General features: G+C 36.3%; 1 protein-coding gene across 3 annotated transcripts; it reads right to left on the bottom strand.

Annotated features, from left to right (window-relative positions):
• Positions 1–347: 347 nt before the first annotated feature.
• Positions 348–25,985, bottom strand: ZNF143 (zinc finger protein 143; the record flags this gene model as incomplete). 3 transcript variants are annotated; one of them, XM_084262726.1, is made up of 15 exons in its annotated part: positions 348–1,467; positions 3,093–3,239; positions 4,465–4,626; positions 6,322–6,470; positions 7,684–7,911; positions 8,960–9,139; positions 12,056–12,181; positions 13,990–14,065; positions 15,060–15,179; positions 19,134–19,208; positions 22,878–23,074; positions 24,174–24,254; positions 24,469–24,558; positions 25,020–25,112; positions 25,874–25,985. In XM_084262726.1, 15 exons carry the CDS (start codon positions 25,983–25,985, stop codon positions 1,384–1,386), a joined length of 1,920 nt encoding a protein of 639 aa, XP_084118852.1. In that variant the 3' UTR covers positions 348–1,383. The 3 variants fall into 3 exon arrangements, with proteins under 3 accessions (XP_084118852.1, XP_084118853.1, XP_084118854.1); XM_084262727.1 differs by having other exon boundaries at positions 24,475–24,558; XM_084262728.1 differs by lacking the exon at positions 25,020–25,112.
• Positions 25,986–26,307: the final 322 nt, after the last annotated feature.

Below are 26,307 nucleotides of genomic sequence, written 5' to 3'. Positions count from 1 at the left end.
AAAATAAGCACTGAATCTTACACGAAGCCAAAAAATTTTAACTTGCTTAACAAGCTTACTAACAAGACATGAGTAAAGACACTTTTTTATATAAAAAAAAATTAAAGTTACATTTCACTGTATGTGTTAGACATATTTACAATGGATTTTTTTCCTTTACAGAAAGATAGGCGGAGAGGAGCATTGTACTTACATCACTATTAATTAATCCCTTTTTTAGTAACTCGTGTCCTGATTTTCAAAAGCACTGATTATCAGCACATCCTAGGTACTGAATGGTAGCAGCAGGCACTCGGAACTGTTGAAAATAGACTATTAGTACTCGTACTTATGCTGCAAATGCACGATTTGAAAATATTCCTCTTGAAAAACAGGTAGTTTAGTCAATTGATTTTGACAAAAAAGTAATTACTATTTTAATAAGTCCTGTAGTGTTTTAGAATGGTTAAAATAACTACGAACACTAATTACTTAATACACTATAGTGGAATCTGGTCAAAATCAGTTATGTCAAAAATTTAAGTTTATGATAAATAAACTTTGGAAAAATTTATACAAGGCCGTAAATAAATAATTTGAACTTCAGTTTCATTAAAAAGTAAAACAGTACATCACACGACAATAGCATCCTATCTAGACAATACAATCTTGCTATATTTTATTGCATAATAAATTTGACAGTAACATCTTAAGTAAAATATGTAAAGAAACAAAATCATTAGATTTACTTCCTTTAATATTGAACAACCAAAGCTTCTCCTTTGTACATTATCCAATTTAAAGATAATATAATTAGCACTTCCAGCATTAACAGTCTGTATTTACAACAAATGAGATGGGGTGGACAACCTAAAGCGTATTCAAATCTGTATGTAACAAATCAAAACACAAAAGATTTATAGTAGGCTCAAAATTGACGACTTTTCCATTTACAGAATGCTATTTAAAAGGCTTTGTCATCTTTATTATTTGTAAGGGTTCCTGAAACGATGATTTTTAATAGTACTTTAAACATTTAAAATCTTCAGTAACGCCTTCATTATTTGTACATGACATTAAGAATTAATTCCAATACTTCAGTTTAATTTCTCACTTGCTTGTAGACCAGTCTCAAGCCTGATGAAAGGATAACAAGGAAAATTTACCATATAGTCCTAATTCCATATTCTTGAATATACAACGGTTGAAAGTAGATGATGTCAGTCCATTCCAAGGGTTATGTACACAAAACTTACAAAGTGTTCTTCGCTCTTGCATAAAATGTGTACACAGTATAGGTGAGCGCGGAACTTCAAAGTTTTTATAGGTTGCTGCTGGCATGGACCTTTGTTGATTGAAAATAAAATACCTTTCACTCTATTGTTCTGGTAGCAGTTTTAGAAGTTAATCATCAATCCCTGGTGTTTCACCCTGTTGTATTCTGGAGGCTATTCTAATGGCTTCTTCCAGAGACTGTTGTTCTCCAAGCTGAAACAAATGCATTTAGACACACATAAATCACAAATGCTATATGTGGATACAAATGTGTGAAAACAAAATTAAAGATGAAACCACATATCTAGACATGGATCAATGTTTTAGCACAACTACGCATGATCAGTATCGACGCTTCTCTTCTGGGTATAATATATACTAGCAGCTATCTAATCAGCATGACAATTAAGATAACTTCCAATTGCAGATTAAACTGAGTTTCTATGTATCTACCCTATAAATTTTCTTCAAAGAATTGCTGCACAGTAAACACATTTCATGACACACAAAGTAGATGATATTTCAACTTAGCAGATATAACAAAGCTAAGATAAGGCTTTCAAAAGCCGTGGTGACTGTTGAATGATATTTTAACACTGCTAAAGCAAACAAACATCATTATTTTTCTTAACTCCCTTGCAGAAAATCAGCTTTTTGGAACACCATGTGACATGAATATTTATATAAAACACACATACTTATTGCGGAGTCACGACTGTATAAAAAAAAAGTCACAATGACAGTGTTCAACTCTACAGTAGTTTAGAGGAAATTATCTTATACTTGCAACTACAAGGCCATGGATGTACCTGGCACTGACCAAATCGACATCAACCAACCCTGAATAAAGACAACTGAACGCAATTTTGGGAAAGAATCTATGGATTTTTATAATACATACAGCATGCACCTACATTCAATGATGGGAATGCTGATGATAACCCCAACCTAACAAGAAAGTAGAGCTGGCCATTACCTATTCACTAAAGAGAAAGAGGTACAAGTGTGGAAAGTAAAATCAGATTATCTGGCAGGTCGGATAGTTCCAATTACTGCTTGTTACTTGTTTTTACAGTCCTTGGATATCACATTCCGGAGCCACTCAAATTAAGAGGAGCTCTGCTAGCAGCTCCTTAGGACTTCAGTCTGGCTATCAGGCTATACTGTCCTTGTCAGTATTTAGAAAGCACATGATTTTGTCCTTTGGTACTGCTAAAGAGAAACAATCAACAACTCCATAAGAATCAATATTTTAATTGTGAATTCTGTCTCTTCTATTTGTATTGTTTATTTTAAATTTAATTAATATCCTTCACCAAAAGCTTCACTGCTGGTAATAAGAGAGGCATGTGCAGAGAGTGCATATGTTTTCCTTTAATTCAAAGGATACACTGCTTTCTATATAACTATTTACATGTTTTCACTGTTAGCATTACAAGGGTCAAGTAACATACGTATTTCATAGCAATTTACCCTTGAGAGTTTGGCTTTTTGTATATACACACACACACACACACACACACACACACACACCCCTCTATACATAATGGTGAAGGATGCATGAAAATGCTTTTCTACTGAAAACCTGTGACACCATGAACAGTTTAGCTGACCTGAAGTTTGGCCCTCCTCTAATGTCCCCCCTTTTTCGGAAATTCTACAGGTGGATTCTGAAAATCAGGTGCTTATTATTCTTCTTCCTAACACTATATAATATTTAAAATATGAGATATCTTATGGTTACGAACTATATTTTCAAAGGAGCCAAGCTTATTCAAATCATTTTATTACATGACTAGGAGCTTCTAGCTCTAGATGTAAGAAACACTCCATCTTACCTGTACTGCAATTTGTGTTCCATTGGATGTAGCCAACAATGTAACAGGCCTAGTTTCTGTAGTCACTAAGTGGTGCCCATGTTGCTGATGTCCCATTTCAGATGAGGCAGTATGAAATGCTGCTAAGTCTTGAGCCACAATAGCAACCTTCAAGACCAAAGGAAGAGAATCAACTGGATGACAGACTTGTTACCAATACTGATCTCACACAATGGTTATCTTAAAAATTAAAGTTAAATTCAAAGCTGTGATTGTTCATAAGCATAATTTTATTGTCCAAAAGATGTATTTTTAAGAAAGGTTGCTCTCACTGTATCTACTAGTTCCCAAAACATAAATATCAAAGCTGCACAAAAGTTCCATAAATGTGCCCATAAACCTGTGATTATTTATACCTACAGAGCTCAGCAACTAATAAGTATCTTCCACACAGCACAGTTTTAGAACTGTGGAATGCATTTTAGCTTAAAGATTTGAAACTATATCACTGCATTTCTACTTAAAAAGTTAGCTATTGTATTTGTGTATTAAATAAAATCCTGCTAATACATACTTACACAAATGTTTCCTATCTGCCAAATAAATTGCAGTTCCAGAACAGTATGTGATAAAGTTACACTTTGTATTGGATTCTCTGCCACTTATTTACCATGTGACTTTGGGGGAAAAAATTTAGCATTTCTAGGCCTTAGAATCATAGAATGTGTTAGATTGAAAGGAACCTTTAAAGGCCATCTAGTCCAACCCCCCTGCAGTAAGCAGGGGCACCTTTAACTAGATCAGGTTACACTGAGCTTCACCAAGCCTGATCTTAAATGCCTCCAGGGATGGGGCCTCCACCACCTCTCTGGGCAACATGTTCCAGTGTTTCACCACCCTCATAGTGAAAAACTTCTTCCTAACGTCTAATCTAAACCCACCCTGCTCTAGTTCAAAACCATTACCCCTCGTCCTATCGCTACATGCTCTTACAAACAGTCCTTCACCAGTTTTCCTGCAGCTCCCCTTCAGGTGCTGGTAGGATGCTATAAGGTCTGTGCTGAGCCTTCTTTTCTCTGTGTTAAACAACCCCAACTCTCTCAGCCCAGGAAAGCTGAAGACAACTCTCTCGGTTGTCTTTTACATACACCTAAATTAATTACCAGGCTGGTACTTCAGAATTTTTTAATTGGTGCCCAGTTGTTTTTCAGGTATTCTGCTGTATGTTGATGTGGAGAAGAACACATCATACTCTCATGAGGGGAACATTATGGCCAGGTGTTGCAAACTGCTTCCCTTGGATAAATCTACACCAATGACAGAACCATGGCTTGGGTGCCTATTCTGTACCATTTTGTGAAGGAAGATCACACACACACAAAGGATATCTTACCTGCTGTCCTTCGGTGCCTTCTGCAGTAACCATCGCCACGGAATGCGTTCCTGCTGAAGAGATGACAGCATCATGGGCAGGGACCGTGATGGTGGTGCCATCTTGTGTTACCATAGTGATAGTATTGCCAATGGCCTGCATATCTGCCTGGGATATGTTGACCTGAAACACAAAGTAATTCCTGAAGTAAAAAAAGGAAGTTTGATTGCTGCTCAAGTCATACCTGAGTCTTAAGCTTTTGGCAACATGGTTTTAAATAAGGTTTGAAAAAAAAAATTATGATAGTCATTTGAAATATATCAGCATTCATCAAACAAATCTTCTCTAGCTGATTCAGCAGGAATACTCTTACTAGTTCAGCTTCTTCATTTGAAACAGAATGTGTAGCAATCCAGAACAAAGAGGCAACTTGTTCATAAAGTGGGGAAAAAGTAATTTAAGCCATGATCACAAGTAACAAATCAGTCAAAAGATGTAGGAGCTATTACTCCATTTCCTGACAGGCATGCTCATGCACTCCTTGAGAATCACCTTTTGGTCAAGTCCCTTTCTTGGACAAAGAGCCCTCATCACATTCATCTTACTGACTGGGATCTAATGTTCTATGACCTTTTAGACACACTTATCTGTTTACAGAAATAAAATCACAGTGCTCAGTAAGAAGAGTATACACACTTGCCCCCAGAGTCTACAACTCTATGTTAATGAGATCACATCCCAAGTAATTGCATGATAGACTATCTATGCATGTGTCTTAGACAACGGACAATGTGACTCAAGGAGGTACCACCTGACATACTTTTATCTTAATGGAAATACTGAAGAGGCCGATGAGAGCTTAGAATTTAAACCACAAATAAACAATTCATAAAGAATTAATGATATAAATTACTGATGTCTCCAGTATAAATGCATTAGGGCATCAGATACATGATTTGATGTCTGATTTACAAGGTAGTAAAACATCCCAGAACTAAAGTCAAGCTGAAGGATAGTTTAAATAAATGTGAGAACTCCATGTCAAGGCTTCTGCAGGCCTTCATTTCAGAGGGTAAAAATGCCAGTTATTTAGTACTGCTGCAATTTTCAGGGCTAGTAATATAACAGCCCCCTCCAATATCTCATTTCCAATTTGAATTTAGAAAACATCTTTCATTTGCTACTGATATTTCAGTTACCTTTCCAGCTGAGACAGAAATTTTCCTCCCCATATTGCCATAGCTAAACAAGAGTTGTGTTGAAATGCCCTTCCAATGAAATCCTTAAAAAATAGATATCCAGTAGGTATCCTAAACAATATATATCCATAGGAATTTTCAAGTGGCAGTAGTAGCAAAGCATCCCTTATCTCACTGTTTATGTTAGAAATGGTAAGAACTGCACACTACCAAACAGCTTGTAAAGCTGGCACCTGGAGTAGAGAGATGTCCCACCCCAAAAAGTGTGCAGACAAGACAACAGTGAAGATGACCACCAGATGTTAATAGAATAATTGGAATTCTGAGGAACCTCAGAAACTAGGCTTTATATGTCACAATCATTAAAACAGCCCGTACCTACTTTAAGAGTAACAAAGATAACAAGACTAGTCAAAAAGTCCCACAACCCACCCAAAAGCCTATCTTGGTATTAATACAGTTTCAGATGTCAGAATATGTGGTTTAATTTAAGTATTTCACAGCAGGCCCAACCCTAAAAATATTCTGACCCAGCTTCAAAGAAGCTTCTTTCCTTAAGAAATCCACATGTATTTATCAAGAATCCTAACTGATTTCAGAAAGCATGTGGAATATCTGCAAGCAGCTGCCTCATTTCTCAACATAGTTTTGTCAGTGCTTTCACACTGTGTTTACTTACATGTTGGGTTCCATCCTGGGATATTAGTGCTACTTGTTGACCTAATCCTGACTGAGTAACTGTAGCAACCTGTGCAGAAATTACATCTTCTCCCTCTACACCTGTCACATAGGTTATCTGGGAGCCTTTGAGAACGTCTTCACCTTGCCCTGTTTGACACAAAGAGGAGGATAATTTATATACTCAAAATACTGCCAGGAAAGCAAATTACAAGGATTAAGTGACAGCCTGGTTTGAAGGTTTTAAACGCTCCAACGGAAAAATTCTAGTGAAATGATGAAAAAATAAAAGGAGGAAAGATACAAAAAGAGTCAGAGAGGCTGTTGTTTTGGGAACATGGGGTATAATCTTTTAGCAATGAGGTTTAACACACACAGATAAAACACATAAAGAAAATATACATTTAGTTTCTAAGCAAATATTAAGTGACACACATTTCTAATTCATTCATTAAATGTTAACCTCTGCATTATAAGAGGCTCCATGCAAACACAGTCACCAGATTTTTAAAAGTTATTAATTAACAAACATACAGAAGAACACAGCAACGCCTCTGTGTGAAGATTTCACTAAGTTCATTGTCTTAATAAATGTTTAACCCTCAGCAAATGAATCTTATCATTCTCTTAAAAGAAGGAATTAGGCTATAGCAAATCTGCTTGAGCCATTCACTGCAGCTTCCCAACTTCATGTAGTAAAACAGCTTTTCTGACCAAACCAGTTTGCACACGTATTCCCTATCTTCAGTCACATTTAAAAATCACAATCTGACAAGTGTTATCTCCTATAGCAGTAGTTCCTTCAGCCTGACCTTCTACAGTCAGAGGTCTTCAAGACTCACAATATCAGGAAAAGCACTTGAAGGAGTAGTGCAGCACATGAGCTTATTTTCATCTTTGTCTTTAGGGCAGTTTACAGAAAACTGCTATTAACCACAGCAAAACTAGCGCAGCATAAGGGTGCTGCAAAGACTGATTCTCATTTTCTTGAGGCACTTTACTCCTGCACAAAATGCCATCACCAACCATGGTGTTATACATATTCTTTGAAAAAACCTTAAGAAAAATCCAGTAGGTTGTGAGCATAAACATTTTCAATTTGTAGGGCCCTTCCCATATTCATGTTTATAAACAGGTTTGCTGAGACTACAACTCAAATTTCCCTGTTATCCCTAGGACTACTATAAATGAGTTTATGATCTGGTCAATTAGTCTCTCAGTTTCCTACAAAGAAATTAAATAACTTTATTAAGTACTTCAGATTGTTATCTGTGCTTTTATTTCCATGGTATTACAAAACCAGCAAAATATTATCCAGCCCGTTTTTTATGTTTACAAGAGATTCAAAGACTGTAACTCTAACCTGGAGGTGGCTCAAAAAAAGCCTCTTGTTCTTCTTCAATGGGCTCAGTGTCATTGTGTGCTGTCCGCTTGTGCATAGCGAGTGTAGAAATCTGCTTGTATGTTTTCCCACAGTGATTACAGTTATATGGTTTGGAATGAGTATGTACAACATGATGTTTGTATAAACTGGAATACTCTGTAAAACGTTTATCACAACCAGGAACTGTACAGACGTAGGGCTTCTCCCCTGTAGGGAAAAATCAGACAAAATTGTCCACCAATGATGTTTAGTGACACACCCTCTTTTCACACCATACTTTAATTTCAAAGGCAACAGTGAAACTCAAACTCACAATGTTCATCAGTGTACACTCTGCCTGTTTTTAAAAACCTCTTTTTTTCTCCCTGTCATTCTATCTAAAACACCTTTCTGATGAAGATAGAATGATACACCCTGAAAGCTGCCATGTCTGTTTGGCACTGTAAAGAGAATTTTGTTCTTTTATTACTGGAAGCCCCATACTTTTCATCAGTGATCAGTTATGTTCATATACTATTCCTTAGCTCTGGAGAAATCTATGGAAAGCATATGTTTAAGCAATTATGGTTTCATATAAAAACACCTTTAATTTGAAAGCCAATGAAACAAATATCCAAATCACAATATAAACTAAAAATATTATCTGAGATACAAAATGTACCTCTATAAAACTTGCTGGGCTTCTATAAAATATGTAAGGCTACCAAGATGATATGGCTATCACTGGCGTTTACATTTTAGAACCTTCAAATTTGTGCTGATTATTTCTGTTGGGACAATCACATTGGTATCTTCATCTCTGGTCTATAAAAGGAAGGTTTTGACCATCACTCCAGCAGCAAGGAAAACACAGTTTGGATGAAAGGGTGATTCTCAACAGGGAGCCAAAGCCAAGCTCAGACTTGTGCTTTACTGTAATTTATTGAAGAAACAGCTCACGTGGGAGGCAAGCTCCAGAACCATCTCCAGGATTTAGCCCAATGTCCACTGAAGACAAGGTTTTGCATTTGTTTTAAAGAACTTTGTGTCCAAAGCAAAATTAATTTCCCCTGGACAGAATGGCAGGAATCCTAACTGCTTGACTCTCCTCTGGCAAGAGGAGACAGGCCCAAACAAAGTAACAAGCTAGGTGATACAAACATGACTATAAGCAGTTACTATGCCCTAAAACAGGTGAATGCCACAGGCACAAGGTGAATGCCACACACTCCCCCAAGCAGATTCCACTCCAAAATACAAAACATCACTCAGATACCTGTGTGTATTCTCACATGATTCTTATAATTAGTTGCACTGGCAAAAGCTCTTCCACATCCTGGCTCTGTACAGTAGTAAGGCCTTTCGCCTGTGTGTGTTCTGATGTGAACCTTTCTAATATTAGATGTTGTGAATGACCTGCCACATCCTTCAAATGGACATTTAAAGGGCCTTTCACCTGGGAAAAAAAAAAGTACATATGCAAAAGTTATAGAAGAATAAAAATGCCAAGTTACACTTAGACTAGATATAGGAATCTAAAGCTACCTAATTCTCTGAGACCCTCAGTCAGAAATACCATGAACATGCCACTGTAGTACTGTTCAGTCAAAACTGGGAAAATTCAGAAAAATCATACAGTCTGTAAACTAAATTATGAAGCATTTAGATTAGATGAATAAAACAGATCAGTTGCTTTGGATAGCTTTCATGTTGTCCACACTCTAATATGTATTTACTATCCCACCCTGATTCATACATATATTATCCAAAACAAGGCTATCATACCACTTGTACATTTATCAAATGCAATTCATAAAGTAATAAAACCCTATATATGATTTTTAGCATATAACCAGGATACTCATTATAGAAAGCACTAAAAACACAAGAACCAACTTTTTAAAGAGATATCCCCAAAACTCAAGTTTCAAACTCCAAAACCAAAGCAATGACTAATACAAGTTATTTTTAAAATAAGTTTTTTTATGTAATACAAGCACAAGAACTTACATCACTGCACCTAAACATTTCACCATGAGCAGCAGATAAAATCAACCCCTGTCTAACACCCCAATACACCTGACCTGCCAGATCTATCAAACAAAGCACACAGAATAGGAAAGTGAAGGGGGTTATCCTGTCACACTGTCCTGTTGTAATTTCGCACTTCCCAGAGCTAGGTACATCCCACCCACCGTACTGCTTACCAAAGAGAAGAATCTGAGAGCAGGAGTGGGCAGATTACCACTACGGATACAACATTAAGTACTTTGAGACAGAAATAAAAAACAAAGTCCTGATAGAGACCTTAACACCATGAAACTCCAAAGCAGCTTCTTGGCAGAAGAAGCTATAACTCACTCCTTAGTGCAGCTGTTTCAAGGAGATTTTTCAGTTTCCTGCCAAAGCAGTGTATGTGTATTAAGCCCACACGCCTCAGTGTTGTGTTACCATGGCTCCCCTAATCCTTGCTTCAGCGCAGGACCTCAAATCAGCCTGAAAGGAGGACGGTTGCAGAATCAACCCCGCCCAACAACAGACCCTGCATTAGAAACCAAAACAAACTGCTCTTAAAGAATGCCTGCAAGAATGTCATCCGACCGGTTGGTGAAGCCAGCCTTTATGTTTCTAATGCACGTGTTAGAAAAGAGACCAGTTTCCAGGACTTGAGATTTCTAGAACTAGAAATGCAAAGCAAGTCAGAAACCTTCAAGCTGTACTCTACAGCAGCCATGAGGAAATGTCCACACCAGCTTTTCTGGTACCAGAGGAGTAACATCTAGGGAAGTCATGGAGGAACCTGGGGCAAGCGTTTGATGGCAACAGAAAGTGAGACTGGACTGCCACTGAGAGAGAGGGAAAAAATCACTTTTGGCTAAAACAGGCAGAAGATTAAGAAAGTGCTAACTCTGCTCCACATGATAAAGGAACGTAAAATTCTTGGGGCCATGGGAAAGGGCAGAGCCCACACTCCCTCCATCAGCTGCACTGGTGCAGCTTGCATAAGGTATGAGCATCCCCTGCCCATCTGCACAAAGATTTAGCACACTTTTCTCCTCATTCTTTGGCTTCCTGCAACTACTCATAAATCTGAAAAAAAAAAAAAAAAGCACTGAACTGCAGTCCCTGGGCTGCTGGGAGCCTGTGATGGTATTATTAATATTGTTCAAATGGGTTTATGGTTACATAGGGCGGCTCAAGTCTTTTGTCTCGATTGCTAAATTTGGTTAAAGAAATTAAATTCCCATGCAATTTCTATGGGAAGGAAACAGTCTGCAGCTCATCAAGTTGTTGTCCATGCTACAGAAACCTTTCCGTTCCTAGTCTGTACTTGATGTACAAGCAGTTCTTTTCTAGAACTGAAAACAGGTGACACTTCTATGTCTTCATCCCAATGACCAATTTAAGATCAAGATAGCACCAATCTGAGACTGACTTTGAATAGAGAAGTCCAGGAAAGCAATATTATCTCAATGTAATCTTGAGTTTATATAATTTTTCTTGCCTGCTTTTAGCTTCTACGCTTTCTCATCCCAGAAAAAGCCAATTATTTTGTTGGGTTTTGTGGTGGGTTTTTTTTCCTTCTTTATTCTCTAAGATTCAGAAAGTTCAGTGGAAAAAACTTGTCAATGTTCTAGCAGGCAAGGAAACATACATAATGGAACAGGTTAGTAAGTGGTAAGATTATACTTCCTGCATCATTTAAGGGTTTTTTCCTTTATTTTTTTTTGAGATCTCAAGATCAAAGGAGTCATTGTGCAAGCTTTACATGTGTACACATCCATAGAATTCTGCTGAGTGTAGTGAACTTATGTCTAATATCTGTGGTTTTGCTTTCCAATTACTTTCTTTTTAGACAAAATAGAAGGTGTTAATTTTTATGCATCTGGAAGTTTTAATAAGTTATTGTCTCTGATATTTTTGGTCATTTTTCTGCTGCAAGAAATCAGGATAATAAACTCAAAATTATCAACCTTCTTGAGACTTGTATACAAATTACCTTAAAGCAGCAAAACTTAAGAACACTGATGCCATCTCTAAAAGATGAGCCATATTATTGAGGAAACATTCCTCCTTCTGTTACAGCTGCAAATGAGAAACTGTAAAGGCACCAAGTGCCTCAGAGACAACGTAAGCAACGCGTTGCTCTAAGTTAGGGCATTTCCAATAGCTGTGTAAGTGCTCAAGCACTTCTTCCAAGAACAGCATGCTGGTTTGCAGTAAATGCTTACCATGCTGCAATGCTGCTGAGCTCGCTGGGCTTAGAAAGAGAATAAGCACAGGCTGATTTAAAAAGTCACAGAATGATCCAAGAGAAAAAAAAAATACCACCTAAGTGAATTAAAGGAAAAAAAGTAAGTGCTAATGGTACCTGTGTGGGTTCGGATATGCTTCTGCAGATCTCCTGAAGTCTTGAATGACTTGGTGCAATTTTCTTCTGTGCAACGATAAGGCTTTTCACCAGTGTGTGTTCGGACATGACTTTTTAGCCCATACCCTGAAGATCAGAAAGGATGTTATAGTAGTATAAACACAGAATTAGCCATCACTATCAAAAGCTGTGCTTGCCATTCCAATCAGGAAGCTCCCTGATGAGTAAAACTTGCTCTTTGACTCTTCACAAACTCTGTATTCTACCACACAGAGCAGCAGAACTCTATGTACAGTTTAGAAATTCCTTCATCTACAAAGGCAGTATATTCCAATAATGCTTCTCCTTCCCTTCAGAAGCATAAACCATAGTTAGAATAGCGTGGAAAAATATTCATTTTATATTCTAAGGAAACTGTAGGCTCCGTATTCTATCTACTTTTTATTTCTTATCACTACTGTCATCAAAATGATTGTTAATGAAGTCAGCAGTAAAGGTTCTACTGCTACCCAGGCTATAAACTGTAATTATTTTAAGCCATATTATTAACAGAATCACATTATATATATAGAGGTGACAGCTGATAGCAGTCACAGACACTCTCTTTAAGACTACTTTCAGGAACTCGTCATCACAAAAAGCTAACAGTTTGAAGTGAGCTTTGGATCAGTCCCTCTGTAAATTGCTTTGCAAGGAGCATTTTAAGAATTTCCTTTCTGCACTTCTGTGAAAAGCCTGTGAGTAAAGAACCCTGAAACAGCCAATCTAGAAAATGAACCACAAGTGATGGATGTATTTCTACAAAATAAAGTAACAGCTTTTAAGAAGATGACACCTGCTTTAGTTTCAGTGCATTCTCTCGAAAACAGCTTAAATTCCTATTCTTGATGTTTTTAGTAACACAAAGCTTATCTACCAAGCTGAGCATTAATTCATTCTTTACACCTAAAATAAACTCAATTTCATGATCCAACCCAGGAAAGTTATTAATATTTAAACCAAGAGCATCTAGTACTTAAAATGAACTTTATCAAAGGCAAGGATTGCTGAACTACAGTGGTACAACTGGTCTGACCAAAAATACGGTATTAATAGACAAACAGCTGTCTGTAGCCATGAATCAGTCTATGGAGAGAAGAGCATATTTCACTCCGTAGTTTTGAAATCCCTTTACAAACACTATGTAATTACACAAAGGGTGAAACCCTTTAAGTGTGGTGGTTTCCCTTTTGATCTTTCTCATCAGCCTTTCTTTTGCTTGCTTCTAGTCAAAGAAACAGTATTAAATGCATCAGATCAGATGAAGTTACTTTAAAAAGACTTGAGGGTTTTTTTAAAGAAGTTTAACTCTTACAAGCATACTGATTTACATTCAAAGTAAAAAAAAATTTGAAAAAAGTTTTTATCTTTTACTTTACTCCATGTTTTATTCTTCATAATTGCATTTTGCATGATCAAATTCCATCTCATGGGGGCATCATTTATGAACAGAGTAGTCTGTATAAAATGTAGACATCACGTCATGAGAAATGTCACTCTGATATATATTCAATAAAGAACACTTAAACCAGCATTATCCATCAAAGTTCCTTTCAAATTTGGAAAAGATCAGTATTTACCTCTTGCCACCAGGTTCAGCTTATCACCTCATTTAACTGATACTATTAGTTTCATGTTAAGAAAGCCCTATTTTTTCAACATAAAATCTGATTGTGGCATAACAGGTGAAGTGGAAGGGAAAGCGTTGAATGTTTCAACTCTTAATCACTAGAGGATGAATGAGTAATAAATGAACAGACTGACTTTTCTGTATGCTATGCTATGCTGTAATAAAGGCTTTTGGGCAAGTTCTTTACTTCGCAGTTGAAAAAAGACAATATAAAAATTTACTTTATACAAACAGTAACAAGCAGGAGTCGTCATCTGCAGATTACCTGTTGCAAAAGCTTTGCCACATCCAGGATGTTCACACTGATACGGTCTGTCTCCTGTGTGTGACCTTTCATGCACCTGTCATAACATCCAACACACAGATTTAATGAAATATTGAATCTCATTACTTCAACACAGAAACAACAGCTCATTCTCAAAGACAGCTTATTTTATTTCTCTCTCCAAGATTCACACTCAAGTGTCTTCTTTTTAAAACAGTGATATAAAATGAAATACAGTAATGATGTTTTTAAAGATGTCTCTTTCCAAGGTCTAGGCTGATCTTTTCAGTTAGTTTTGCAAAAAGCATTTCTGTAAGGACAGAGTTGCCATCATGTGACTATATTAAAGACAGTATGCAAACATGCCTTAGAGCCCACACCCTACCTGATTTTTGACTTCACTCACCATTTCTAAAGTTCCTCTCATATTGCATGAAACCTTGACAGCAAGGACAACGTTTTTAACACATGATCCACACAGTCAATTACTCAGACTCCAAAGTCTTTTGTCGCAGACAAGGCAGCACAGCAAGGAATTTACCTCATCGGCAAATCATTACCTCAGCCTAAACTGGAACATTAACAGCTCTACACCCTTACTATTTCAGTAATTCCTTCACTTAACAAAGAAAGGAACTGAGAAGTTACCACCAGTAAAGAAAAATGTTCCAGCTTTTCACTTTGAATGTTGGATTGTTTAGACTTTGTATTATAGTAAGATCTTTCAAAACTGGAATTTTTGCACGATCATGCACATATGTAAGGTAGATAACTTGAACACTGTATTTTAGAATGCCTTTGACACTACTGGTAGAAGCTATCCCGACAAGAGACTTCTTACAAGCTGGCAATACAGGAGCCTACCATGATCCCACATCTGCATCTATCTAGGACACTAAGCAAAATAGCTGAGCACCTGGGACAACCAATTACTGTGAAATGAATCCAATAAATATTTGGCAAAGCAGCACCATTGCAACTGGCTATTAGTTTATTTTACTTTTAACCATGCCAAAAAAAAAAAAAAAGGTCATGCCTGCAAAGTAACAACTCATTTTACATCTCATCACCTTAAGATGGTGAGCTGTTGTGTACAGTTTTCCACAGCCGTCGTAATCACAGCGAAAGGCTTTCTCTCCACTCTGCTGAGATTTTGCAGTCACTCTGGTTCCATGTCCTTGCAAGACAATCTTAAATTAAAAAAAAAAAAATTAAAATCCCACCACAACGGATCAGAAAAGTCACACACTTTATTTTGCTGTCAAGTCAGAGCTGATTCTCACGTTTGTCTCTCTTTGCTATGCCATGTATTTCTTTGTCCTCAATAAAGCTATAAAAATAAATTACTAAAGAGAGTAAGTTATGGTGAGAAAAACTGTAAAACTTATTTACTTGCAGCTAGCAAAGTTAAATGCATGTGTTAATTAGCCAAATAACAAAGACAAAATAATTTGAAATATAAGCCCAGTGACAAAATGACCAAATTAGACAGGCTTAGATTACATCTACGGCGCTGGATCTGTTCCTAAGGGAGATTAGACATAAATCAGACCACCTTCAAAGGTAAGTTCATGCAAAGGCCAAACAATAATTAAATGCACTTATAATGAGCACTTTTTGAAAATAAAGTATTTGTACTTTGTCAGTGATGCATGGTTTTTGACCCAACTAATTGGAGCAATTTGATCTAGGTTATACTCTCCTTTCTGACATGAAACAACAGGAAAATACAGAGAATAAGCTTTGCAATGCAACTTAAACCTCTTTCAAAGCCTTGTCCATGCAATAATATGCAAGAAACATTCATATAGATTGAAGAGGCAACCCCCCAATTTTAATATTTTGATAGAACTGTATGCAAGGTAATTGAGGTTATTTTAAAAGGTCTTTCCTTCATTTAAATCTGCCCCCTTTTCTCATGGATCCAATTCTATTCTGAAGTGTCAGAGGAACATTTCACAGAGTACATGAGGTGGGCAGGCATCTCTGGAGACCTTCTGGTCCAACACCTCCTACTTAAAGCAGGGTCAGCTGCAGCAGGTTGCTCACAGCAGTATTCAGATGGGTTCTGAGTGTCTCTAAAGATGCAGAGTCCTGAAGGCTGCCCCTAGCCTTCACCTTCCCAACTAATTCTTCTTGGTAAATAATCTTCATTGGCTCTTGACTGGCTCATCACTAATCCCAAAGCAGAGCCCTGTGCAGCCTTGATGTTCTCACATGAAGGGGAGCTCCTCCTCCTCTCCTTCTCTGTCTGGTTTTATTAAAGAGCCTGTATCCATCCATCACAGCACTCCAGTCACCTGAACTATCCCACCATGTGTCCCTCACCACAAGACGACTGTAGCCATGCAACTGCACATAGACCTCTAATTCCTCATTCAGATAGATGAGAAATTTGACTGAGAAAAACTTTCCTACAGATCCTTCAGGGAGGATGGCCCAAGTTACTTTGAGACAGTTCTTGAGACCAAAGATGCAAAGCTGAATATCAAATTTTTAACAACTGAAATGCACACCACTGCTACTTCAGAAAAGCCGGAACCATGGAGAAAAAGATAACCTTGTCAATCATGAAATCCACTACTAATACTATTGTTTATCAATATCATGAATCACAGAAGTCACTTAAATACAGTAACTATGGTGAGGATGATGCTTGTTTTGGGTTTCTGCACTTAAGCACTGATTTATTTTTTCTATCAGTAAACCTGCTAGTGTTCCTCTGTTGTTTCAGCATATAAAAATATGTATGTAGTTGCTAGGATCTGCTATAAAGCTGAAGTATGCCAAATTTAAAATAAATCAGTTCTATAATCCATGTGATAATATCTGTAATGAAACAACCAGATACAATTTTACCAATATTAAAACTGATATAAAGGACAGAGGGGAAAATAAAACAAACAGAACACTTAGGAAAAAAAATCATTTGAGTATCACAAGCATTTCTTTAAACAACTGTTTGCAGAAGTATGTGTTGCTTCACAATACATTAGTTGGTATGACCTGAGCGTTATTAAGAATTCAGTTAGTGTTGTTATTCCACAAGGACAGATACAGTATTACAATTACTGTTTGTAGAAGATAGACACTCTAAAGATACTAAAAAATTCAGATGTTAGGAGGTACAAATTCAGAAGAACATGGCAAATAAAGCACTTCAATAATAATGCAAAATTTGGTGAGAGGAACTTTGTATTTCAAAATACTTTTAGATGGACAAAATTAAGAAAATAAACTACCTAATTTTAAAAGAAATCACAAATGCATTTCAAGTTCAGAAAGGTAACAGGAGAACAAAGATAACAAAGATCTCAGAGAAGTGTTTTATACAGTATACATACAAACGTCAGCCATCCGATTCTGCTCTTACTATGAGCAGATGGGTATGACAGTTTTGAAAGGAAAGTGTGTGATATCCATGTGGGCAAACATCTTTAGTTTCTACATGTGGAAATCACAGAGGTTTTAGGCTTTTTTCTTTGGTGAAAAACCTAACCATATGCAATTTTGAATGTCTGCTTAGCAGCATGACATCTGCTCTGTTCTTTTATTACCTGTGTACTTAAGTTTTAAAATATACACTTATTTAATACTATATTTAAATATGAGATTATTTTATCCCAAATAGCATATTATTACAGCATGAGTTACAAGTAGGTATCTACTTGAATCATGATATAAACACGATTAAGATTTTCATATATAATTGATAGCTTCGGGACCCTTCAGTTGGCCAACTGAAGTCACCTTACAGGGATCAGAATTTGAGACTAAGCTCGATGCCTTTGAAATATCAGAACTTTTTTGTTTGGAACATATAATGTTCCATAAGGTTGGCACATTTCCATATGCCATATGTCTTGCCATACATAAAATAAAGCAACCTCCAGATTCACTTTATTATGGGGCTGAGGCCAAAATCAACATGTAACTGAATACTGGTTACAGGTAATTTTACTTAATAGGCTCTTGCTTCCAGGTAAAACCAACCAAGATCTTATCTTACCCTTCCTTGAATTTTGTTGAAGTTGTATCCCTATTCCAAGCTACAAGCATGCAAAACCTCTACATTTGTTGATTTAATTTTATGGATGTATGAAAAAATTAAGAACAGAGAATTTTGAGGAAACCGTCAGAAGTGAGCCTCAAATTTTTCCTTTCAGATACTACGTTTTATCTTGGAAGGTATTTTTCCTCTTTGTCTACTTCATTATTTCTTCAAACATAAAAGGAAAAAGAGGCCTTATCTAACCCAAACCTTTTTCAATGCAGTGACTTTTCAGTTTTGTATTTTGTTGGTTGAACATGTGAAGGTGTAGAGGTTTTTATCTTCTTTTGGTGGTGGTCATAATTCTTTGAAGCCCAAAGTAAGTTTACATTTGTCTTTCCTTTAATAACATATGTTATGAAGGCAAATACATACATAATTTTGTGGATCCTGGGTAAAAAAGAAAAGCTTGAGACTTAATAAGTTGCACCTGTACCTTCCGTTGCCCTTTGAACTTCTAAGTTAATATTTTCACATGGAAAAGGTATTTCCATGTACTAACAACAAGAATATAATAAAAGAAATGGAAGTATTTTTCTGCTTCTTTAAGTGTTCACTAGGAGCAACACTCTTATCTACTGCTTACTTACAAAACCCACAATAAAAGTCAGAGACTCTAATAAGGCAAGTGGAATCAAAATAAGTGACCAAATAGAGAACAGTTCCAGATATATGCCTGGAATTATCTTTCTTGAGAAAAAAATAATGCATTGAGTCAGCATTCCTTCTGCTTTAAGGACTATAAAAAGTCACACTCAATTCTCTGAAGAGAACTTCTGAAATATTTACACCCTTACTGATTAAATAAGTAAGCTTGAAAAGTCTTAAGAAATCCAGCATATTTTTTAATTACCTTTTAACAGAAAACCCCCAGGAAACAGTAACTATTAGAAGATGTTTTTAAAATCCTGTGAAAGGATCTTGTACAAAGTGAGAAATGTGACTTATCTGTATAGGTTTGAGACCTAAAATTCCTGAAGGCTAGCAGCAGACCCTAATTCATGGCCACACAGGACTACCTATTATGCCTGTTGCTGGGCAGAGAAGATAGAAGAAATAGATGTATTTAATTATTTTGTATTAGGCTACATACCTGCATTTTTTTATCTTGTTCATTTTCACCTATCATTCCTGTGCCACTAACACTGTCATTTCCATCAATAGACACCTGGAAGAAAGAAGTTTAAACGGGAAAAACATTTACAGGTTATTTTTAGTCATCTGAACAAGAGGGTTACAGACAGCTCCTGAGGGCTTAATTCATAGCTCTCTAGCTCCCTCTTGAAACCTGGTTATCCTATGGTATGTTAGCTTACATGAAACACCACTTGTAGCATCTACATTATAGAATAGGTAAAGTGAGCATCTCAAACTTGTCTTAAAACAGGATAGGAAAGACTGCAAGAACCAAGCATGTTAAATTAATAGACTGACAAAAGTATTCAAATAAATTAATAAACATAACAATACTGAGTTCTGACAGAAAAAAAAAGAGAACATTTACTTTTATGTTAGAGATACCTCTCCCTGCTTAGCAGAATTTGTTTTGAGCAGCACAACTCCTTTGGAATCAAAATACCTAAGACAATGTGTTACATCTCAATTTGAAATAGTCAAATTGCAACAGCTAAGCAAAGACTTGTGTATTGCTCCATAGGCTTATTTTTAAAAAGAATGACTACCTTATTAGTCACTGCAAAAAACCCTAATTTAAAGTATACTTTATATAGTTTCCCTTGCCTTAATTGCCTCTGTATTGAGCACAGGCATTCATAATACTTTCTGCATCCATTACACTCAAGGCAGAGATTGATGCACCTAAATAGTCTGGCAGAAACCCTACCTCAGCTGGTATGCTTATGCCCTTTCACTAAGGAGGTCACATCAGGCTCCTGAGAATGTTAATGGTTGTGTAAATATCTTGCTCAAAGCATTTGCTACCAACATTTCACTTGGAGACTGAAGATGAACTGGTTCCGTAAGAGGTTTATGTCCCGTAAGACTGTACTATCATTCTGAACTAGATGACTGTGAGCAAAATACTTTTGGCAACTTCAACCTACAGCAGTGAAGAGGAAAGTACTCAAGCAGAGGTAAGTTTACATCACAGAGACACTGCAAAAAGAGTTTGCAGAGTGGGTAATTCTCAGTGTTTTGTGCTACTTTTTTAAAAGGAAACAATAGCTATTTTGGGACCTTTTCCTGCAGAACCTTTGAAGGTAGGGGGCAGAACCTGCACAGAAAGGAGACTCGAATCACATCATCCTGAACTTCCTGTTGTTGTTTGAGAATGGAACTGCTGACATGAAATTACATGTTCATCAATGCCACTGGAAACAAATGATCCAAACAGAATGTGTGTGCATTTATGTAGACATAGACAAATCACAGGAGCAGAACTTTTCCAGTGACAGAGACATTGCAGGAAAACGAGCTTATAGAAGAGAAGCATGTGTCGTAACCTCTTCACAATTCCTTTATGTATCTCCTGACTTTATGTTCACTAAGAGCAATGATCTTTTTTTCCTTGGTCAATTTGAGTGGAAGGTGGCATTGACTTAGCCCAGAATTAAAAGGACACTACTAAGGTCTTACCATGTGGTCTGCAAGATGTGGACAAGTAGTATTATGCCTAAAGGAGAAGCAAGGGACAATGAAAATGTATGTGTTCCACCACTTTCAGTGAGCTTCTCTGTAGTCTTCTTTAGATGCACTCTGAGTTTCTAGACTGATCTTGGGCAGCCTACTGATCTATGCTATTTCTGCCTGTTATGTAGCACAGGGGAACAGAGAAGAACCACCATTCTCCAAATCTGCCTCTAAAATTCTCTTTGCCCTTTCAAGTTTAGATGAGAAAACTTTCAAGGTTTACCAAAAAAAGCAAGACACCCAATTTTAAACCTTTTCTTTGCAGTACTGAGAGAATTCAGGGAAGATTCCAAGGAAGACCTTCGAGTTCCTCCTTAAAAGTCTGTCTTAGATTCTAAAGAAAGTTTTAGCCTGCCTTAATTAAGAAGATAAGAACGCCTATAACTGAGTCAAACTAAAGGTCAATCTAGTGCACCATTTTGCTTCCAACAGCAGCCAGTAGCACATGCTAGAGAAGACTAAAGGATGAGGCCAAGCATATAGTGATACATTCTCAGAAATACTCTTCCAACCTCCAAGTATTTTGTGGCTTAGGAACTTCCTAAACTAGAAATCTTGTTTCTACCTAGTAGTCCTGGATACATTATTCTTCTATGAATTTATCTAATTACTCTCTGAATTCAGGGACATATTAGCATCCACAGTATCCCACAAGCACAACAGTGACTTAACTTTGTGCTGTTTGATACAGTATTTTCCCTTGTTTTTCTTCAACCTGTCACCTGAGAGTTTCATCTCATATTTCCCAGTTCTTATACTGGCAAAAACAGCAAGTTGTCACTACTCTCCTTTGTGCCACTTAAAAATGTATAAAATTCTATCATATGCTTACCTCATCTATTTCATGTTTGGTTATCATTGTTGCCCCTTCCTGTACCTTTTTCAGTGTTCCTGCACCAGCTGCTATGAAAACTATACATTGCTTCACTGTGCAGCATACACAGAGCAGAATCACAAACCCACATTCCTCCTTTTAAGAGGAGGGCAGGGTTGGGATGATTGAGCTAAATTTTGCTTTTGTAGGTAAAACAGGTACAATACCTGGAAACTCACTTCTGATTTTCCCTGACAGGTTCTAGCAGCACCTTTCAGAATACAGTTGTGAGATGAAGGCTTAAAGAAAATAAATAGGATTTTTCCTAGACACACACAAGTACACTAGAGAAAACACATTCACATTACTGAACTAAAAAGTATATGTTGAGATAAATAGGACAAAAATGCAAGTTTATTTGCCTTTTTTCTGTTTCTTCTTCACCTAAATTAAATAGTCTCTAAGGAATGTGTAAAAGCTTGTCACTACTGCTCAACTAACCCTGAATAACTTCTTATTTTATGAAATGTTAAGGCATAGCCAAACACAACACAATCTGACTGGCTCTTTCTCAAGGTCTCTCAATTATAACAGGCAGAAGCCTAATGAAAAGAATAGTCTATAAGCCATTTAATTATCCTAACTGGCCTTCACCCAAAATTTGACAACTCTCAGTGTCACAAGAGGACAGATTTTAAAATTTATTCTACTTTTTTATCCAGAGCAAAACAAGCACTGATGATAATCATCCAGCAACTGGGACACTGCAAAACTATAAAGTCAAGTTCCACTGCCCATTATTATACTTACATCATATTTTACAGAAGTCCAGTCAAGTGGACAATGTGAATTTTGAGCATCATACAACAATTTACTGTTGAAAATACAGATCAAATACATTTTTTCCAAATTCATTAACTGTCTAATTGCCTATTTTACACTTCATACCATCCATTGTCCTTGTTTAGTACACCAGGACCTACTCTTCCTAATGCAAGAAAAAAAATTTTAAAAATCCAGCAGTACTGCCTGAACAAGAATAATTTAACTTTGTCTTTCTTTCCAGTATCCTTTCAAGAAGCTTCTTCCCAATACTGTATTTTAGAGAAAATTATTATTTAGTTCTCTAAATCACTTTCTAAATCAATCTCCACATCATTTCAGTGTTCAATCTTTTGTTCTTTTCATGCAACACTACACGCTGGAGCTGCTCATGCTAGTGAAGCACTGTCATGACAATTTGGTCTTCTAAGAGTCTGAAGGCTGTCTTAATCATCATTTTAATTCTTAGATCACAATTGGCTTTTGCTACCTAATACCTTGTGATGCTACTTTAAAACATTATGGATACGCAGAAAACATCTGTCAGTATACCTTGGCTGCATACTGCTCCAAAGCACTGATGGTATCTGGGTCAATGGCAGCATCTCCTGTATGAAGACCTGCTACTGTGCCGTCAGCTTGAATGGCTAAAATGGTATCTGACTGTGGCATCTGCACGGTGTGGTGAATGTAGGCAGTGGTCCCATCCTCCAGCTGGACTGCTTGTAACGCGCTCTGGTCGTAACTGTCTGAGAAATAATATTGCAAAGTGTAAGGAAAGGAAAGGAATAGCAACAGCTACATCTTACGTGAGGAACTACTGCTGTTCAGGAAAAGTCTCCTAAAGTCATATATATGTACAAAATATATGAGAAATATAACTGCTAGTATATGAGAAATACGAACACTTATAGTATTACTATGAATAGCACTGGTAAATTTTTTTTTCAAGACACTACCTATAGCTTCATTTCTGCACACTCGGTGCAAAACCAATTTTATATTGGTCTAGCTTTATTCACTAGGGAAATCAGGTACACAAATATGCTTTTTATTTCTTATGCACTCAAAAGTAAAATAATGTAACAGTTGTATTGATGTCAGTAAATCAGATTTTAGACTTTGTAAATCTGGTCATTTTAAGAACAGAATCATGCAAGTATGCAAAAGAAACACCTAAAATATAGGATGACTTTTAAGGAATAAATTCTTTATTATATTATCTCCTCTTAGTATTGCTGGTTCTACAGTGCAATTCTTGTCACACTAGTGTAAACAGACTTGTTCACTTTTCGTAGAGAAGTAGTACTCTTTCCAAGACAAGTAATAATTTTCTATAGAAATCTGAATTATAATTTGAAATAAATGTATGTGCATTCTTGACTGTCAGCTGCTATATTTGCTGCCTTACTACCTAATGGCATCAAAAGCATCGTCTTTAAAATTCAAGTCAATCTCTACATTCTTTAGCTAAAGAGGGGTTGATTGACTGATTGATTGTTACCTGCTTTCTCTTCTCATTTTCAATGCAATTGTTGCTGAAATCTGTAAGGCCTTACATTATCTACTAACGTGACATATGCTTACTTTGATGTGATCCCTGGGCTTAAAAAAGAAAAAGTGAAATAACTACTGTTGAGTCTGTTTATAGTTGTTATAAGACCCAAACAGGGAGCTGAACCAGTCTCATTTCAACAGTTTCTAGATGTCACAAAGTAAAAGCAACAAGTAATGTACTTTAGGAATCACATTAAATTACGCCATAGTCTAAAAGAGAGTACCATATTTTACACTGCTGAAGTTCTGTTGAACTCTAAAATAATAACTCCCACTTTAAAAAAAAGTTACCTTTTGAGGTGTGATGAATAAAAGCTGTAGTTCCATCTTCCAGCTGAACTGCTTGTCCGTCTTCTAGACGCAAGCTGTCCCCTGTTCAGAAGAAAGAATTGCAAAGCTTCAACAAGGATTTGAAAAAATCCATTAGTTAGAAACACTAAACACCTAGGATTACAAAATTCCTAGGATCTCTTAATGACTGTTGCAATTGAAGTAAGGTATCAAGCTATTACGATGACCATTAATTACTTAATATCAATATTTACCAGTAATACATTATTGTAGAATATAGTTCTTGTATTATTACACTTACTGCTTTTAGGCATGGGTACATGTTGAACATAAGCAGCAGAACCATCTTCTAATTGAATCACTTGGCCATCCATTAATTTACCATCTGAAATACATAATTTGAATTCTTAAAAATTATTCTGCATGACACATCACAGTTCAAACACACAGTTGATGCTTTCTGGATTATAAATTAAATATGACTGAGAAGTAATGTTTGGCAAATAGTAAGCAGAGCATTACTATACAGAGGCTTTTACATTCCGGGAAACAAAAAATGTAGAAGGCCTGATGTCCTAATCCAACAGGGTAAATGTTGATGTTTGGGTTTGAAGTGTAAAGCTTGTCTCACTTCTGTATGACTTATGTACTCCATTTGATATCTGCATCTTATTAAAAGCAGAAATAAATATTTATTTTATAGTACTACTCTAATACCAGCAATTTCAAGCTGGAACCAGAACTTCATAAACATAGTACAGATTTTGCCTGACTTTACAGTCCAAAGACTGGGTTAAAAGTGGGAAAATTATTTCAATACCAATCAGCTTCTAGTCATTCACCTACCTTTAGAATTGTGCTGTATGTAAGCAGTGGAGCCATCAGCAAGGGTAACTGCTTGCAAACTTACACCTTCCATGTTTTCTAAGTTGTCCCCATCTAACAAGGAAAAGACATCATATTCACTATTACCAGCATCAAACCCTAAAAATCACAACTTAACCACCTCCATAAGTTGTTACAACCCCTAAAGTTTGATTTCAGAAATCATTATTGGAAATAGTTCTTTCTTGCATTTTGTTTTTTGAACTTTTAACATGTACTAGGGTCATATGTTCAAGATTTTGCTCTGCAAGTAAGACAGCTAGAATGTTACTTTTTATAAGTGAAAAAGTTACAATGTCACTGAATAAATAATTACAAAGCTGACATTTTAGGAGAAATATTAATTACATCATGAGAGTCAACAGTGCAATAACAATAAATACACTTGTATTGACAATTTTGTTTTTACACTATTACCTATCATTAATATACACAAATCTTTTTAGAGCAAACGAGATTTAGGAAAAAGTTTTTAAGCACATAAAATCATAATAAAGCTGTAAGAAAACATCAAGTTTAAACCAACTCTAGATCATCAATCTAGTTTAAAACGTGCTTAGATAAAAACAGAAGTAATAAAAGAGTAAAACTGTAGTGAGAATAAAGCCAGATTTTGTGTTTCCTATTTTGGCACATTTACATTCCTATTATTTTAATTAAAATCTCATTTCCTTTCAGAATTAAATTAGTGAATTTAGTCAATCTCAGTTAAGTAAGAATAACTTCTGTTAGATTTTCCATTTCCAATACATTACATGATATTTATCTGAATACAAGGCAGAATAACGTAGACATATTTTAACCTGATGGTTCACCTTGCACAGCTACGGCTTCTGTTAGACAAAGAGTCACATGCTGGGCCTCCATTCCTCCTCCAGAAAATTCAGTCATTCCCTGAGAGTCTCGATTTATCTGAGCTAATAACATTGTCTACCTGGAAAGAAAATTTTCACAAAACAGAGACAGAAAAATTCAATACAGAACCAGAATTTGTTAAAGACAATCCAAATTTAATTAGATTTTTGTACAAATGCTACAAATATTTTGTTACCTTTGCAATGAATGACTGACTTACCTGGAAAATATTTCAGAAGGAAAACAGTTATTTGAAATGGGTAAATATTATTACATCAATTAACTAAGAACTTCAGGTAGCAGTTACTAAATTGAAGTGCATCAACCACATTTAGATGTCAGTTCAACCAATGTATAAAGAATAACGGTGGCACCGATGGCATCAGTAATCATA

Source organism: Gallinula chloropus (genome assembly GCF_964237585.1).
Source record: "Gallinula chloropus genome assembly, chromosome: 4".
In the NCBI taxonomy this organism is placed as follows: Eukaryota; Metazoa; Chordata; class Aves; order Gruiformes; family Rallidae; genus Gallinula; species Gallinula chloropus.
This window is presented reverse-complemented; position numbering and strand designations above follow the sequence as displayed.